The sequence below is a fragment of the Amblyomma maculatum genome, chromosome 6 (genome assembly GCF_055883805.1).
Source record: "Amblyomma maculatum isolate TAMU_Amacu chromosome 6, ASM5588380v1, whole genome shotgun sequence".
In the NCBI taxonomy this organism is placed as follows: Eukaryota; Metazoa; Arthropoda; class Arachnida; order Ixodida; family Ixodidae; genus Amblyomma; species Amblyomma maculatum.
Genome location: NC_139349.1, coordinates 48,837,950 through 48,856,301, shown reverse-complemented (window position 1 = coordinate 48,856,301; position 18,352 = coordinate 48,837,950). Strand labels below are relative to the sequence as shown.

The following is an 18,352-nucleotide window of genomic DNA, read 5'->3' as shown; positions in this document are numbered from 1 at the left end:
GAAACATGGAACGCTCCTAACCTTTCAGTGCAAGCGTTTCCTTTCCAACTTTTTCAACTTTGTATGCAGAGTCTTGTTGAAACCTGCGGGAATCTTTGCATCAAAACCTTAATCTTTTACAGTAGCCGACTAATTTTTCGGACTCCAATAATTTGGACTTGCGCGACATTTCGGACTTCATTTAGGAGCCGTCATGCACCTCATAGGAACATGTACATTTTCACGGCCAATATTTCGGACCCTAAAAGTTAGATTTTTCGGGCTAAATTTGGTTCCAGCAATACTGTGGAAATCGTTTTTTGACCATAGGCAATTTTTTTCAGCATGAAATAGACGCGAGCAGACATCTTTGTCTCAAACAACCTGTTTTTGCGGGGCAGTGAAAGCTTATGCGAAGCGAGTAATTCGAACAGACTAGATTGCCTATGGCGGCAGTGGCAGTAAGGGAAAAGCTAGGCCTTGTCATTGCGATAGCCTAGAGTGTGCAGTCGGATGGGAAAATGGAGCGTGAGCACTGTCTGCTGCGGTGCGCTCTGCCGCCGCCGCCCGTGGACGAAAGCGACGTGGGGGAGGGGCGTAGTGCATTCATGTAGGCTCTTATTCCACTCGTTTTTTCCCGTGAGTTCCACCTCACAGTCCTTGCTACTGTCGTTAACCATGGAAACGGAAACTGACTGAATGTTATTGCTTCGCATGGTGCATGCATTCGTTCGTGGCATGAACATGACCTGCAGCTGCGTCACAGTGAAAACAGTTGCTGCATTTATGATATCACCAGTTTTGTTTAGAACTATCTTGGTGCACTTAAGTGGCAGTTTTAACTAAACGTGTGCATCTAGTTGAATGTCATGCTCAGCATTTCCACTGCACGCCACCTAGGCAGTGCAGGAGTTGCCGCGTCCAAAGAATCGCATAGAGTCACCACAATAACTATAATTTTGTCCCCAATGTCAGGGATTGCTGACGCTCTCTGCTGTTGTATACGACTACCGTGTGGAAGAATTAAGTTCTAAATTGCTCTGCCATGTTTCTCAGAGCCACGGCCCGGCAATCGTTGATTTCGGAAAAGAGATTTCGATTGAGGTGAGCAAAAAATCGTCGAAAGAGTCTACAGACTGTCCCTTTTTAAGTAATAAGAGTGAGTTTACAGCTGGAGCCTTTCCAAGCTCCACAGTATTGCACCGTATAACTTGCAGCATTGGTTGAGCTGTACTGTGTATAGATGGTTAAAAGCAGGCAGCTCAAAGCACCGGGTACCAGACTGGCACACACTGGTGTGTCTCATCTCGTCTTTGGTCGCATATGTAGACGGCAAGGATAGCCGTAATGGACCAAGAACTCGAGGCAGAAATGATGTCAGCAAAGTCTCTTGAAAGGAATTCTGAGCTTTGGTACGGTTTTGCCGCATTGGAGGATTTCCCGAGAAGGTTAGACTCAGCCACGCATTTGCAGTGCGGGAATTAGGGAAGCTTGTATATTGTAATGATTGCGAATGGCTGAAATATTTATTGCTGCCCTTCCTGCTCAGCTGTATGCACCTCTGGTCCCGAAGGTGGTGGATCACCCGTTGTCTTCCCGGCAGCTCAGCAAAAAGTCTGTGGGCCATGGAAACCAGCCCCTGGTTCAGGCCTTATTATGGGTAAGCGCCCTCCCAAGTGGACTGGGCTCTTATACTGTTTGCTTGTTTGCTTAGTGGTGTCCTTTGGCTCTTTTTTAGGCATGCCATACCGTCTGCCTTCTACAAGGCGATGTAGCGTTTGGCTCTCTTGTGAGTACGAGCGAGTGATGTACAGGCTTAAATAGTCCCAGTGAGTTTTTCAAGTACTAATTAGCCTTATATTTATCTCATGTTCTATAGGTATTACTGTTAAGTCCACTTACACCAGGCAGTACAAATATCCCCTTGAATATGTAATGGTGGGGACATTCTCTTTGATAAGCCACTTTGGTTTCATTTCCATTTTATTTTATTACCTTAAAGACCCCTTTCGGGGTATTACATAAGGGGTATTACACAATTGTATTAGCCCCTTTAAGGGAAGACATGGCTCTTAAAACTATTTTTCCTCATTTTTGTCCAAATTTGATAAAACCTGGTATTCTGATTCACTTTCTTGCACTGATTTAAAAAATATAACTATTTTTCCATTTGGCCAATTAGTTCAATTTTTTATAATTTGCAGAAACAATGAAAAAATAAGCGCACTATAAAAATTCACATGGACACTTTGCTAAGTACTAGAAAGCATAATGAATGCAATGTTAGGAGCACGTTTTTAATATAACAAATATTAAAGATGTTATAGCAGCTCAAAGTTTTTCAATTTTGCTCTAAATTAGACGGGAGGGCACCCACATTTGGAACAGTGAATTTTGAACTGCTATAACTTCGCTAATATTTGTTATATCAGAAAAGTGCTCCTAACATTGAAATCATTATGCTTTCTAGTATCTAGCAAAGTCTCCATGTTAACTTTTTATAGTGCGGTTATTTCTGAATTGTTTATACAAATTATGAACAATTAATTTCATTATCTCTTGGACTAATTGGCCATTTGGAAAAATAGTTACATATTTGAATTCAGTGCAAGAAACTGAATCAGAATACCAGGCTTTTTTAAATTTGGCCAAAAATTGGAAAAGTAACTTTAAGAGGCATGTTTCCCCTTATGCACTTCATTAAAATTTTTAAAGAATTAATTTTTTACTGCTGATTTTGATTGGTATTGTAATTTAAAGGGAGTATCAATACCCAAAAAATGTTTGAAGCAAAACCAAGTCAAATAGCATAATGATGTTTGTTTATTGCTCACTTATATGAAAAATCGGTTACCTGCTAGTAAGAAACAGTATATTCTCAGCAAGTCATCAGGCAAGGCAATCAGGAATGTCTTACAAGGATGGCCTAAAATGCAAACCGTGGGTTTCATCACAATGTAGTTGAGGTCAGTCGTCGTCCACTGATGTGCATCACGATAGTTTCTTCTGAGCTGACATTTTCATTGGAAGAAATACTTGGCGACGCTGGGTTGGTGCATTGGTTAGGGCGCTGGACTACTGAGCTCAAGGATGCGGGTTAAATCCCGGCCCCTGTGGCCACTTTTCGCTGGAGGCGAAAAGCTAGGCGTCCGTGTGCTGTGCGATTGCAGTGCACGTTAAAGAATCTGGAGCCCTCCACTATGGCGTCTCTCATAGCCCGAGTCACTCTGGGTCGTTAAACCCCAAAACCAAAGCAACCAACCCAAGAACTACTGACATTATTGTCGTCACAAAGTCATCTTCGCTTATTAAAAAACAATTTAAAAATCGATGTTCAAATCATTTTCGGATGATGAGGACAGCAACAAAGAAAAGCTCCTTTTCTATGATGGTGGCCCAGTAATAAGGCGTTGAATCCACCAGATGCTATTTTTCTTATCAAGGCTGCAGTATAAAAAATGATCAAGCGTTAGATAAAAAAAAGCAGCTTGTAGTGTCATCTGTCAAGCAGCATGCAACCTAAGTCACAGACGAGCACTACTCAATCAAAACGCTCAGTGTTAAGAACTTTTGCAAGGATGAGGGTGGCTTTGCGAGGGTGGCTTTACAAGGACGAGTTTGGCTCATCCAAAGTCCAAAGTGCTCAAGGGGTTAACTCTTTGATTTGACTCCGCTCACTGCCATTTCAAGGAGCGCAGAATTTTCACACTGGGGTTCTCACATGTGTTTTTGATGCTGCATGAGTTCTTCACTGGCTCGCACTCACTCAAGTAGAATTGTGGTGGAAGTGCACCAAGATAGTGACTGCCATGTAGGTTGGTGAAGAAATGACCGGCATCTTAAAGAACTGGCAGCAGTTGGTGGCTTTTAAGAGTGCTCAAGTTGAAGCCTGTGGGCAACACTCTGTTGTGCTTTCATAAATTATATATGGTCCAGTTTTCTGAAAGTTAGCTGAAGAGGAGGAAACCACTCTTTAACCATATTTGTTGCACTGGCTCACTGTTACTATTTCCAAGTGGGCTGTGCATTTGTGCGCTTTATGCATTGTGGAGTGGCCTTGTTCTTTAGTATTTTGCCATTTAGAGTACTTGTTACCTCTAGGTTATCAGGACAGCAGTGAATTAGCGTTGTGTAGGCCAGCCAGACTCCGTACCAGCGATGAACTCTGGAATATATTCTACCCTGTTCTTACTGTGGGCCGCCGCACTTATGGTGTGTTGCCAGGGAAGCATGTCCTCGCGCGGGTACATTGTGTTCTTGCTTTTGTGCCGCAGAGAGTTTTATGTATCAAATTATCGGTGTATTGCACATTTCTCAATCCTTTTCGAGTTTGATGTGTGTATGTATATATATATATATATATATGTGGGTCCGACTGTGTTTCTGTGTCTTTTCTCATTTTTCGACATAAAAGGAAATTTGCATTTGTATCAAAATTGCCTCGGAAAGTATCAGTCAGGACCAAATTTTTCCAATTCATATTTTGCTGCCAAAATGGTCCGCATTGAATGTACACCTGCACTTGTAAAAATGCACAGAACACAAGCGGACCCATAAGCAAAACACTAAAATATGCTATAAATGGTTTGTTTTTGATACTTCATTACTAGTGTTTACCATGCAAAAATGCTATACATAAATTCACTAGTGCACATTTGTCTGCACTTGAAGATAACTGTTGTATAAGGGGGCTAACACGCACTGACATTGAACGGTGCCTTAGCATTTCGCCTCCATTGAAACACGGCCACTGTAGCTGGGGTCGAACCTGCATCATTTTGCCGAGCAGTCGAGTGCCATGACACCCTATGGAACGGTTTTTGAGGTGGGGAAGGAATGAACTTTATTACAGTAAAATAGAAATTGACCAGGGGTTCCTAGGGAGGCTCGCCAGTCTAGTTCTCCTTCGGCTGCTGCTTCCTGCTGGAACTGGTTGGGGCTAATGCAGCAAAAATGAGACAAACCCGTATCTTAATTGAAAACTGAGCGTCGATGTTAATAAATTCTCCCTTTGTGTTTCAGGACGAGTACGAGCGGTCCAAGATCATTTCGGCAGGATTTCCTCTGGTGTCGGCTCAGCAGTTCGCTGTGCAGGCAGTCTGTTTCCTGTGTGGAAGTGCTGGGGAGGAAGAGGTGCGGTAGTAATTTAGACCACCTTTAGGCCTTGCGGTCATTTGGGTTTTTAATTTGTATTGACGTACACTGTGCTCTGCCATGTTTCTGCTTTAGTGCAGCCTGTGCCTCTGAAATTAACAGAGGGTTGCTGTGCACCAGAGAAATTATTTTTGTGGGATATAGTGGAGGAGCTACTTACAGCTACTGTGTGGGTATTCACATGCGTCTATAGACAGTTTTACATGTTTTGCGTGTAAGAAGGATATCGAGAAAGGAAGTGCGATTTCATTCTCTGAAAGAACAGCACCAACACTTGCTTAAGCAGTGTTGCATAGAGGTAAAGTGGTGAAACTTTTGTGGAATGAATAAGGACACAATAAAATGCGTTTGTTAGCATTGGTTCCTTTTTATTATTCCCCTTGCTTTTTAAAAGCTGATACTTCACAGCATGCAAATTGCTTATGATATCTTCTGGATGTGTGTTACCCTTTAGCTAAGGTACGGAAATGATGACTAAGTGGGCGCAAACGGAACGTGGACACAGAAAAGGAGACAACAGGACAAACGCTGTTTCACAACTTGTGAGTTGTGCAGTGGCGCTTGTCCTGTTGTCTCCTTTTCTGTGTCTACGTTCTGTTTCCGCCCACTTATCCATCATGAACAGCCTTCAACTAGCCCAACTTTCCATTCTGCTGTACTGAGATGGTTTTGAGCCAAAACTGCATTCTATAAAGTTTTGAGGGCAGCTGTGAGGTATAGCCATCAGTTGTAGTTCTGTGCCCTTGAGAGAAGGATTTTATCCAGAAATGGGCATTGGAGCTGATTTGTATGTATGGTGCGAGGAGAAGGAACTCGGGAGTGGGGGAAAAACATTTGCTAATGCATCTCTTCCGAGGAGGTTACGAGGAGAGGAAAGGCGCATGCATTCCCATAGCAGCTTTGTCCAGTGTTCACAGATCTGGCAGCAAGTATTTGCTGGTTTGAGGTTATTTTGACATTTTTTTTCTTCTTTTGGCAGTTGCTGTTTTGTACAGTGTGCTGTGAGCCCTACCATTGGTTCTGTTTGGATACTGATGAAGTGCCACAGCCAGGCGTGGACCGGGAGTGTTGGTGTTGCCCACGATGTCAAGCCTGCGTTGTCTGCGGCCACCGGAGCAGCGTGAGTGTCATTTAAATTCTGCTAATTTTCCAAACAAAGAAAGGAAAATGTCTTGTAGTAGAGCATTCTCAGTAGGCATGTGCCAATGTTTAAACTTTTGAATAGTTTCTGATTAACTTTTGCTATTCGATTCGATTCGCTCTGAACCCTCACTGTCCAAATTCTTTGAACCTCCTGAGCTTGTCACACTTGCGTTCATTTTTTGAGCCATCTTGTTGTATTATGGTAACAGTGCCTTGCCTGTCTGTTAATTGACCACTGATGTTACTCCTCCATTAAGGCGGTAATCACCTCAAATGCATTATGACAGCATTCCCCCTTTTTTGTATGAGCATTTCTTACTCTTTTTTTACTGTCAAACAGTGACATTGACTACTGCTTTTTTTTACTGACGACAATTGTTATCCAAAGAATCGTAAACAGGGTATTAGACCCTTCCAAAAAATAAAGCTTATTGCCATTACTGCTATGGGATTTTTGCTCCTTTATTTAGTTCCTGGTAGGAATTGCACGTATAGTAAACTATGCTGATGATCATTGGGAAGAAAATTTGTTTACAATAATTTTTATTTTCTTATTTGCTTTGTACACCTGGAGTAAATTAATTTCTTCTGTCCTTGTTTAGCAGAATATTATATTGGTAACTCGATAGTATTAAAAATACTAAAAAAATAATCTGTTCGCACTCATTAATATTTAGCCCGTTTTACAGTAAAAATTTTGCTGTTCAGAAAGGTGTAGCTCTCAATTGCTTTAACCTCAAAAAGAGCTTAATGGTTCTCAAAAGGTGCCTGTGCACCCCAAGTTTTACATCTTTTTATCCTAAGTAGTTAATATCGTCATCATTATTGTTATTTCTTACTGCCTTTTAATCGATGTTTGTATACTAGGGAATTTTCTTTTCTTTCTTCTTCTTCTTCTTCTTCTTCTCTTTCTTCTTTTTTATTTTTTTTTTTTTACATAGGTGAGAAGCCTGGTAAAAGAGCGAGCAGTGTCATTTTTCCCCCTTTCTTCAATTGTTTGATTGTTTCACTCTTGAATCTTACTGGAATTCATTGAACTGCAGCAACTCTTGAGGTGCAACAAGTGTCAGCAAACATACCACACAGACTGCCTGGGGCCGGGCTATCCGTCAAAGCCATCGAGGAAAAAGAAAATTTGGGTGAGTTAGTGGTGAAAGAGTGTCAGTGAACTATCATCTCCCTTCTGACTTTTTTTCAGAGGTCTCTTGCTAGTTCAAATTTTCTTAATTTGAACAGCCTGCTTATTCTAACTCCTTGTCTTTGCCAATGTCGGAGGTAGTAAGCCCTCGTTTATTTGAACCCTGCGTAACCTGGAAAAAATTTTGACCCCCTTTGAGTCTGAGTTATTCAGAGCCAATTGTATTATTTAAAACTAACTTGTCATAAGTTTCTTTTCATCGTAGGCAATAACGAAAACTTTTGTAGCTCCGAATTTCTAGCATTTTAATTGGGAGGTAATACAGTTGAGCCCGGATGCGCTGAACACAAGGGGGATTATTACAAAGCAGTTCTATGCCCAATCACAGCCTTGAATTCGAGCATGGGAAACTCGATAGCCGCTGCAAGGCTCCCATTTGGAAGCAAGCCACGCCTTGACCGCGCCGCTGCCACCGCTTCTCAGGGTGGCAAAAGAAAGCGCAATTCACAAACAAAACAAGACCAATATGGCGGCGCTCGGTTTGGCGGGAGAGGAATGGCGCAATATTTGGGAATTTTCGGCGCTTGTTCGCAGCTCCACAGCTGCCGCCGCTTGTTATATAATTATTTCCAGTATTCTGTGATGAGTTCGGCATTGATAATTACAGAAAGGATAGTTTATGAGACATAGTACTGGAATATATAATCTTCCAAAAATCGACTGTTTCGCAATTTTTCCGATTTTCGAAGGTCGCGTCCCATCCCCTTTTAATGGCACACTTCTTGCAATGACGTGCCTTCGGCCAATTTGCCGGCATCACGCCAGTTGCAACGTGTTGCTAAAAGTCCAACCTGCTTCACAACGAAACTGCTGCAGACGTAGGTTTGGAACTGCCCACTGCTTATTGTGAGATATGTAATCTTGCTACTAGTACACTGTAAACAGAATAATCGCCCATTAAAATTAAGGTATAGCTGTGCTCCACAACACTTTCTTCAAGAGCTCTACAGGTGCAGCTAGGCATTAGTTGAGCTTCGCCACATGACAGTGACGTGGTATGGAAAATGTAGTACCAGAGACTGGTGGTCGCTCTTAAGCACCTACCATGCTCTTCACCTTCTTTGCCACTTGGATCCTCAGCACTGGTTATTGTGCACCTTAGGTGGTCTGTGTAAAATTCTTGCATGCTACTTAGTACTTGTTATGAAGGTTGCAGTTGAGCAATTGTGTGTGTTGAAACACTCCTTTCTTTCCTTTTGTTTCTATTCTCCTAGCTTTGTGCCAAGTGCATTAGGTGCAAAAGCTGCGGAACCACCTCGTCCAAAAACTCTTCTTGGAACTTTGACTTGTCCCTGTGCCATGAGTGTCTGGTTCTTCGGGAGAAAGGTGAGCAGTGGGTCAAGTCTGGGGCTGTGACTGTGACCACGCTTGAGTGACATGTTTGTATCCGTTCTCCCCCAACTTCCAGGTAACTATTGCCCGCTGTGCGAGAAGTGCTATGAAGATGACGATTATGAGTCAATGGTGAGTGGTTGCCCTTTTAAAGTTTCATGCGACTTTCTTTTTTGCCATTGCAATTAAAGCCTAATGGTGGAAAAAGGGTGCTAAGGGCGATGGCCGTGGAGACCACCTTTCACGCACAGGGGCGCTTTTGTACAGCATTGCGTGCAGCACGTGCAAGCTGCTGGCACCACTTCGGTTACGAAGTGCAAATTGTACGTGCGTGCATTGGCATGTGTTTGAATGATTGCAATCTGTGGATGTTTTTATTATTTTTTTTTCTGTGCAGAAAAATGCATGTCACGCTCTGCGACATAGCACACAGCACGGCTGCATCCGACAGAGGAGATGCAATGTTAGTGCTGTTATATTTTTCAGATGGTCCAGTGTTCCCAGTGCCAAAAGTGGGTCCATGCACGCTGCGACGGTATATCGGGTGAGTGCAGCTGGAGAGGTTCTTGTTGGACGATGTCCCGTTACCACTGTCCTTGTGACAGGCATGGTCAATTGGCCGCATTTTCATCCTGCATACAACGTGATCCTTGCCAATGTATTGAGAGGGACGCTGAGGACAATGCTGCCCAATTTTTGCTCTTAATGAAATCAACTCTTCATCTCAGCCTCCGCATGTTTACTTTTGTCCGGCTGTAGAACATGCATTAATTGCTGAAAAAAACTGCATTTAGAAGTTTTCCCTGCAACTCGGCTCTCAAAGTTTAGAGCAAAAAAAGGCCCTGTGATGACTTTTTTGAATAAATGATGGACACTGAGAATTACAGCAAGGGCCCTTAATCATTATTATGCGATGACATTGCGTTTGCATTAGGTTTTCTGCTTACTTTTTATGACTTTTGTTTTTGTGAAGGCCCACGGCTGCCTGCCTTTGTCACCCCCCCACCCCCGCCCATCATATCGGTGACGACCTAATCGGCATTATGCCGCATGTTGTCGTCATCACACACACAGTGCCTACTTTCACAACGATTAGAGGCTTTCTCAATTAATAGCTGTGGAATGTTTTGGAGGATTTTCTGCACCTCAGGAGACAAATTTTGATGTTGCACAATTTAATCTTTATGAAGTCAACTGCAGATTTTACCAGCTTCATTATGTCGGGACTTTAGCTGTATGGGAAATTTTTCTTTCTGCTTGGTCAGCTGCCGTACCTCTCACATTAGGTGGACCTTTTCCGTAACAGAAATAGCATTTTAAGTTATTACAAACCTTGCTTGTAAAAGGCATTTTTAGCTTAACTTATGGGGTTCCTTCTGTACATTAGGGATACACCAGGTGGATGATCACACCCATAATATTTATTGTGACTGAAACTAACATAAAACGAGTCAATTGGATGTAAAACATAGGTGAAGGCAACATGCATTGCGTGAACTGCTTCCAAACTGCTATCGAGGCTAGGGCATGAGCTTTGCAGGAAGGTGCCCTCGCTGTGGCGTACTCGCTCATGGTGTTTCTGCGATCAACCCAGGCAGCATTAATGATCGGTCAATATGGGCAGGGTGTTTGCAATGTCTGGCCTTACATCGGACTAATAAATTGTTAACATACTCCAATACTGGGCCATGGTTTGGGCTGCCTGGGAAGAGGCTTCAAACACCAAAAAAGTTCCGTTAGTCTGTTTTCTGCGTCCTGCAGGTTACGCGTCATGCCGCAAAACAACGAGCAAGCCTCTGCCTGCACTTCACTGTGTGTGACCTTCGTTCCCATCTTTTCATGGCTTTGGAGCTCAACAGATTTATGGCGGATAGACCTTGAGGAACTTGAGTGAGGAGAGCCTCTCTCCCTATGCGATGATGGGCAGGCTGATGTAAAGGCAGGATATGCGGGAAGAAATATCCTTCCAATTCACCTCAACTCCTAGGTAGAGGTGGCTGCGGCCGCCTATCACTGCAATTGTCTGCTCTTTGTTGCTGATGTTTCGTGCACTGCAGTGCCACTTGTTATGATGTAAGTACCCAGATTTGCACAATAGATTTCGCACAACAAAATAACCTTGGACAGGAAACTTAAATTTTAGCGATTCAAGATTGGTAAATTAAAACATCTGGGCACTTCACTTATGTCTGAACTTCATTTATCTCCAAAGGTTTGCTTTTATGACTTTACCGGACTATACTTCGTTTCATGTACGTTAAGTGCAACGCTGCTAAGACCAGCACTCATGTTTGCGCACCCTGTGTCCGCGCCCTAAAATAGTACATTGCTTTTGGGGAGCAAAAAACAACAAATGCTTTGTCTGCAGACCCAGTACAATGCATTTGTCATCGGTTTGATAAAAAGTGCTCTATTTCTGGCGAAGTGATCGAAATCTATGCATTTATATTTTGCTGCGTTTGTCGTTTAGGTTACCGAAGTCAACATCGTTGTCAAGAGTAGACGTAAGCACGAAATGTTTTAGAGGAAAGCTGTAGAACTCTCAAGGGCATCTCATTTTTGCTTCAGCACGTGTGTCTTTTGCGCATGTTTTAAGTGTCCACCGAGAAGCAAGACAGTCTTGCACCTCTTCAGGTTTTGGTATGAAATTACTTTGAAGAGATCCTTCATTCTTCGTTGTGGACTACTTTTGCAGCCAACAGGTGCAGCTGTAGCGGAGCACAAGATGCATTAAGTCTTGCTATATGCCAATTAGGCGAAAGTAAACCGGCGCTTTTTCTGCCAATAAGCGTGTGCAACAAAGCCGCAGACTTCTTTCCTGAAACTCTTAGTCGCTGGGTGACAGCGTAAATGCGGCAAAGTATCGGTAATATAAAAGCGTGAAACCAGGCTCGTAACAGGCCTCTTACTTAACTGACAGCCTCCTGTTCTGTACTTGTCTGTTATAGAGGGATTTGAGTGTAGCTTGGTGATCCCAGTTTGCTGAAGCGAGTTCACATGGCCAGCGGATCTGCGACCTCGGTTTAACATGCCTTTTCTGCATCACGCAGAGGAGCTGTACCAGGTGCTGTCGCTGCTGCCGGAGACAGAGCTATACCTATGCCGGCTATGTGAGCCGGACTCTCCCCGTCTCTGGCTGGGCACAGCTGAGCGAGTGCTGCAAGGGAGGCTTCGGTGCATCATGGCCTCCCTCCTGGAGGTGAGGGGCAGAAGAGCTCTTTTGCGCTTAGTTTTGTCATTCAGAAACAGCATGTTTAGAAACAGTTGTAGCCACCGAAACTAGCGCATAAGGGAAACTGGCAGATGGACGTTTTTCCAGTTAAGAGTCTCACAGCTGTTGTGTTATTGCGTGCTGCTGGATAGAGCTGCCTTCTGCAACTGCCTTTTGATGCGTGGAATGACCACGCAATGAGGCAGTTTGGCCATCAATGGGGCGATTTGAGAGTGCCAATACTACAAGTCTGCTCATTGGTGCCGTCCACGACACGCAGCACCAGAAAGCGTCCAAGGACCGTTGCCAAGTGCTGGAGCAAGCGGTGCCCACACCTCCTGACCTTATGGCCTTGCCTGAAGAGGCACAGGACAAAGACAGCTCGTTGGAGTCCACCCAGCCGACTGCAGCCCTCATGAGAACAGGTTGGTGGACGATGCACGCTTACGCTTTGTGCACGGGTATTCCAGGTGGGGAATAGAGCGATGTCGTCGCTGTGAAGGTTGTCATTGAGCAGCTGATCCTAATCGTGCTGTGTTGCAAGTGGGCTTGTAATGCTTTGTAAGTGTGACAATTGGAAAAAATTCAGGTGAAGTAATTGTGATTGGGCTAATTGTCTTTTGCAAAACATGCAAGTCTGGTTACAAAGAGTGGATAGTCGGTGGGAAATGCAGACTGAAATGTGGCCTGCCTTCAGTTAAATGAGGCTAAACATGGAGTGGGATTGGGAAAGGGGAGGAATTGGTCATTTTTATTTTTGCTAATCAGTGTCATTTGGCATTTTGTCATTTTTGTTATACACAAGTACCACACTGGATTGTAAAAGTGCTCCAAAGTGGGATGAAGCAGCAGAGAGTATACACGATACCATTTGCTCACAATGGCTTCAATATGTGAGGTGGATACCGGCGCACATGTGCATTGGTAGTACAACTAACCTCGCATCTTCGATGCACTCCGACTCTTTGTCACCTACAGTTTTTTTACGCCTGTCTTACAGATATCCACTTCGTGGATCTTATCAAGGTGCAGCGAAGGCTAGAGTGTGGGGAGTACACAACTGTGGTGAGTTTCTTGTTCCTTTTTTTGTATTTGTTTCTGCCCTTCCAATTTTGTTTTCCGATTGCCTTGCGGCGATGACCTAATAAACTAAGTCGCCGACCGATTTATGGACCCTCACGGGGCCGCAAAAGCCTCTGGAAAACCAGGCTGTCTGAAAAAACGAATTCACAACAACACTTCTTTTACCGAGCGGCTCAAAAAACGTCTGCCTGTTTCTGAGTCAATCTCCTCATTCTCGCAGCCGGCAAGGAATACCGCGCAATGGTCGGAACAGCGCGACGTTTAAACAGAAAGAGGCGCCAGACACTGGCAAACCAATTTAGGCGCAGCCTCACTGCTCCCGCATGGCTCTATGTCAGTGGCCTCCCCCTTTTTTTTCTCTTGTGATGAAAAAAAAAAAAAAAGAAAAGTGACAGTGGTTCCTGTCTCCATGAGAGTGGTGGAAGCTTTGTATTTCGCGCGTTGGTTCGAAAAAAAAGAAAAATGCAACACTGTCTTGCGAGCTTTCTCAGAAGCAGTGTTTAGTTGAGACACCCAGTGTATTGCAATATGAAGTAAAACTGTGTCTTTTATCAGTAGGCAGCAGGTGCGTTTTGGGGCACTAGACAGACGCGCAACATTTTCTTCTTCCGTGCTCACGCATCACCATCTGCAAGCAGACTCTTGCCACCGCTACTCTGCTTGCAGCCTCCAAGGCACCGTGTGCTGCTGGCTCTCTCGCTCACAGCTACACGCAAGCTGTGACATCTGGTTGCGTGATAGAAGCATGCTCGCGCTTACTGGCCCGTTTTCCATGGGGTGGAGCTCCATCGCCACCGCTCGACGGAAGCGTGGATCAGGGGCCCACGGTGCAGGCCGCCTGATTTCGGGGAGTAATGTGTCCATAGACTCTGCTATCGAGAGTATAGGAGTATGCGAGATTTATGCAACGCGGGTTCGGGATTCCATAAAAATAATATAGCAGCGATGCTGTGGCAATTTTTCGTAGCTTTTGACCTGTGATTAAGAGAAAAAGTCCGGAAAATCAAAATGGAGTTTCAAACCTCTGAAATTTTGGCTGGTGTTATACATTAACTATAGGGAGCGTTTGACGGGACCATCGCAGAGTCAGAATAACCAAGTAGGCTCGGAAATTCTTACGTACGAAAAATTGATTGGCGACTGTACTGAGTCAGGTGATTTAGGTTTGATCTTGGCTATGGCAGAGGCCACAAAATAACCCATCGAAATGCAAGGGGCCTATGTATTGGGCAACATTAGCGAACATTAAAAAACACCAGGTGCTCAAAATTGTTCAAAGTTTTCCGCTGCAACTTTCCTCATAACCTGAGTCGCTTTGGAACCTTAAACCTCAAAAGCAAACAAATGCTACTTGGAAAGAAATTATATGCCAATGTTGCAACCCCTACCATCTTAACGGGTAATGCAAATTGGTAAAAAGCTATCGCAAATTCATCTCCAAAAACTCAAATTCTATAAAGCGGTTCCTTTGTCCCATGTTGTCAATGCAGTGTGTTACTCAACTTTGTGTCACTTCTCAAGATGGTACCACAGCAGCTGCCTAGTTGCTTGAGTCTGCTTTGTATGTGGGAAGCACAGGAGTTTGATGTGCTGTGCTGCTAGGTATGCTTACTGTACTTACTCGAATGTAACGTGAGGGGTGACATTGCTTATTGCCCTGTGAAAAAATAAAGCCACGAATGTAACGCGAGATAAGCGTTTGAAAAAGTACCTTAAATAGACATTGTGGCCCTTGCAGTCTCATCGAAAATGCTCGTTCGTCATCGTTGGAGGCCGAGTTCTTGGAAACCGAGTCTTCCTTTTCACTCTTGTCCTCCCAGACGATGTTGTCGGAAGCCTTTGTGGTCAGGCTCACATTTAAAAATCATCTCGTGCTGCATCCACCACCCACATATGGTAGATTAGTTAATGCCTAGTTGTCGAGCTGCCACAGAATTTTCGATTTCTTCTGTCAGAATAGGTTTTCTTTTGAAGCGGGCATCGTACTGTGCACAGCGCGTTGCCATCATGCGAAATATGATAACGACAGAAATAACTTCACTAATCCACTGCAAAAGGTGCGGCAAGCGTGTGATAAAGGTGACAACACGATTTTGAGCCTACGACCAAAAAGCGCAACGTTTTGACTTCGGATGGATTGGGATTTGGCTGATTTGGCTTCCCTGGTACTCACGTTGTCAACATAACAATTGTAAAATTGCGGAAACCAAAACCGAGGGGTGACAGACCCAATATGGCTGCACCCCGGTGCTGCTTCAGGCCAACCGATCGCAGTATTTTATTATAACGCGAGGGTAGACTTTGAGAGCCAAAAATCTTGGGGAAAAAAAAAAAAGCACACTTGCAGATTGATATTGCACTAGTATTGATAAAGACTTTAACGTTTGAAAGGCGTTAGCTGCATTGAAAAAAAATAAAAAAAAATTAATGAAAAGGAGATTCATTCCTGAACCAGTATTGTTTGTTTGGTTTATAGGGTTCAACATCCTAAAGCGACTAAGGCTATTAAGGACGCTGTAGTGGATAACTCCGGAAATTTTGGCCACCTGGCCTGCTTTAATATTGTGAGCCTTCTGTGGACCTTCTTTCATTTGTACATGCCATGATCTTCTTCTTTCATTTGTACATACCATCATCATCGTCCCACGGCGCCGGGTCCGGCGCGCGCCTGGGTTCGTGATCGGATTAAAACGCTAGGCAAGGCTTGGCTGTCCTTGCCGTCACGACCGTCACGACAATATGCACTGAAATTGCACAATATGCAGACACCTTACTTTTCACTTCCATTTAAAAATGGCTGTGGCAGCCGGAATATGATCCTGCATACTTAGGCTCAGCAGTCGAGCGCCCTAACCACTGAGTCACCGTTAAAGGCTCCGTTAAAGGCTCCGTTCACCAGAAAACCCAGCTGGCAGGCGGTAGTTGGAAGCTGACAGGGCCAATAATTGATTGGACGTAGGGTTGCCCGAGGTTACGTTTGGCAGGAGTTGCCAACTCGAGCCTCGCCTTTCATATGGGAGGGTGATATCAGAATCAGCCTGCCAAAACCGTTGCATTCATGTTACCCTCCACCACGCAGACACGTTCATACGGCTTGGTTAAAGCGTGGCTTTATGCGTGGGGTGGTTATCCTACGCTATCGCGTCAACACTATTGAAAACAGCCTCAGAGGTTCATTACCTTTAAATCGGAAGGTGGCTTTTGATGACTTCTCACTATTGATGCTTGTAATTGTTGACGTTTCAATTGCAGAAGGAGTTTTGTGAAGACGTCTTGCAGGCTGCCACAGAAAGCCGAGTCTCAGCTCAGATGGTGAGGGATCTGTTAGGAAAGGTGAGTTACAGCTGCTGCTGATTCATGAAATGTCTTCACCCTTCAGTTTAACCCGGTGATCTTATGTCTATTTTGGCATAAAGCGGGTTTACAGCACACATCCTCATTGTCATCACTTGTCTACAAGAAATGATGTTAGCCTGTTGTAGTCCTAGGGGCTCCACTACAGTGGCCTCTTTATTTATTTGTTTATTTATTTATTTCACATTCCCTAACGGCCCACGCAGTGGGCATTCAAACTCAAAGGGGATCCAAAATTTGTTCACTTGTATAGAGGGGGGGAGTCTTGATGTTAGAAAGGCAAAAGCATCAGTTCTAGTTCTAGTTAACCGGCTGCTTGAATTAAAGGAGAACACTTTTGTAAGAATCTACTTTATCTGCTGTTTTTCTTTTATTTCACCAACACCTCTTACGCATCTTCTGTGTTCATATTGCAAAGTGCTAAGGCATGCTTTCACCCAAAGCGGGTCATTGACAATAGTAAGAGTCAAGAATAAGCTTGGCTAGGGCTTTTGGAGTGTAGTGTATCTCAGAGTCTTATGAATAGCTAATATCCTATGCGTGATATGGAAGTGACGGCCTGCAGCAGTTCAGCTAATTTGAATATTTTAGGTGCTGTGTGGGGTACTTGATCATGATTACACTGCAAATTGGGTATTCCAGAGCATGGCCCTTCAAAGGTAGCGTTGTAGAGCGATTCAGATTTAAGCCAGTTATTTTAAAGGCTTCATTGCTGATGTAGTTTGATACATGAAGTGCCTCAGCCCCAGTGCTCTCAGCAAAAAACCGCTACAGTCAAACAGCGGGATTTAATGCGACTTGTTCGATATTCAAAGTAGTTCACTCTAATCGAACCCGTTTATAACGCACTTCAGCATCAAATTCGTTATAAAACAATTGATTAAAACCACATTAGCAAATGAAAAATTATGCCACTCACCATGAATAATCTACTACAAAAGGAATTCATTGCAGAGAAATCTGCATCTATTTGCAGTAGGCAGTGATGCTCACCCGAACATTGCGTTTGGCACCATCGAGGAGAATCGCGCTTTTGACACGCGACATCATCTCGACGTACTCCAACCCACTTTCCTGTATTTTGCTGTGTGCTTTCGATCAAACCCCTCAAGTTGTTGATGCTTATGTTAAAAGCAACACTTTGGTGCGCCGTTGCAAATTATATATGCTCAAGGACGACTGTGTATAATGTGCGCCGCGAATAAGTTTCTATTGCGCCAGTGCCCTCGGATATTTTCGGCAAATGCGCGGTCCAAGTGAAAAGTTTGTTCATGCAGGTTCGAGGTGAGTTTCATTCTTTTGCGGCTCTTGCCTTCTCAGTGTGGGCAATCCGGTTCTCGGCTTTTGCATATGCGGGTACGTATTGTCCGGAATTAAGAAGATCAGCTAAGAGATGTGGGCTTAGGCGAACTGACACAGAGTGCCGATTCCGGCAAGTTGGCGTGTATGTTTTGCTTTTCTGTCTCCATTCTAGGTGCTGCTTTTTTTCATAAGCGAATCTATGGATTTAAGCACACAATCCAGGAAGCATAATCAAACCTTACGCACGAAATGCTGGCCTGTTCACTTTGCTTGTCATACTGGTTAGGCGCTGTCTCGTTCTGTTCTCGTATAGCTTTAATAGAAATTAAAAAAAAAGTTTAAGCTCTACTGAGGCGGCGTTCGCGAAATTCAGAAGCGCAACAGAGTTATGTCCGCCCCCCCTCGACGAATCGAATAAGGGTCAGGACCCACTGACCCCCTTAAAATTCAGGCTTCAGTGTGATAGCGTTTTCTTGTTACTTGAATTACATTGTTCTGTTGCCAATATGCCATGTATGCCTCCTGCCTTCTCCGTCTGCGACTGGCTAGAAGTTCGTATTTCCTCCTGCCTCATGCAGTGTAGAGTATTTCGTCTA

The 18,352-nt window shown here is 43.9% G+C and overlaps 1 protein-coding gene across 1 annotated transcript in view; it reads left to right on the top strand.

The window, feature by feature from the left end:
* Positions 1–18,352, top strand: part of LOC146185692 (histone-lysine N-methyltransferase 2A-like) — an 84,502-nt gene that overhangs the window by 39,389 nt on the left and 26,761 nt on the right. Inside the window, exons 10-20 of the mRNA XM_084606608.1 lie at positions 1,529–1,639; positions 5,002–5,112; positions 6,113–6,253; positions 7,320–7,415; positions 8,689–8,800; positions 8,883–8,938; positions 9,293–9,350; positions 11,857–12,005; positions 12,298–12,442; positions 13,018–13,082; positions 16,353–16,433. Coding sequence (XP_084462734.1) covers positions 1,529–1,639; positions 5,002–5,112; positions 6,113–6,253; positions 7,320–7,415; positions 8,689–8,800; positions 8,883–8,938; positions 9,293–9,350; positions 11,857–12,005; positions 12,298–12,442; positions 13,018–13,082; positions 16,353–16,433 — 1,125 coding nt within the window. The remainder of the gene's footprint in view (positions 1–1,528; positions 1,640–5,001; positions 5,113–6,112; positions 6,254–7,319; positions 7,416–8,688; positions 8,801–8,882; positions 8,939–9,292; positions 9,351–11,856; positions 12,006–12,297; positions 12,443–13,017; positions 13,083–16,352; positions 16,434–18,352) is intronic.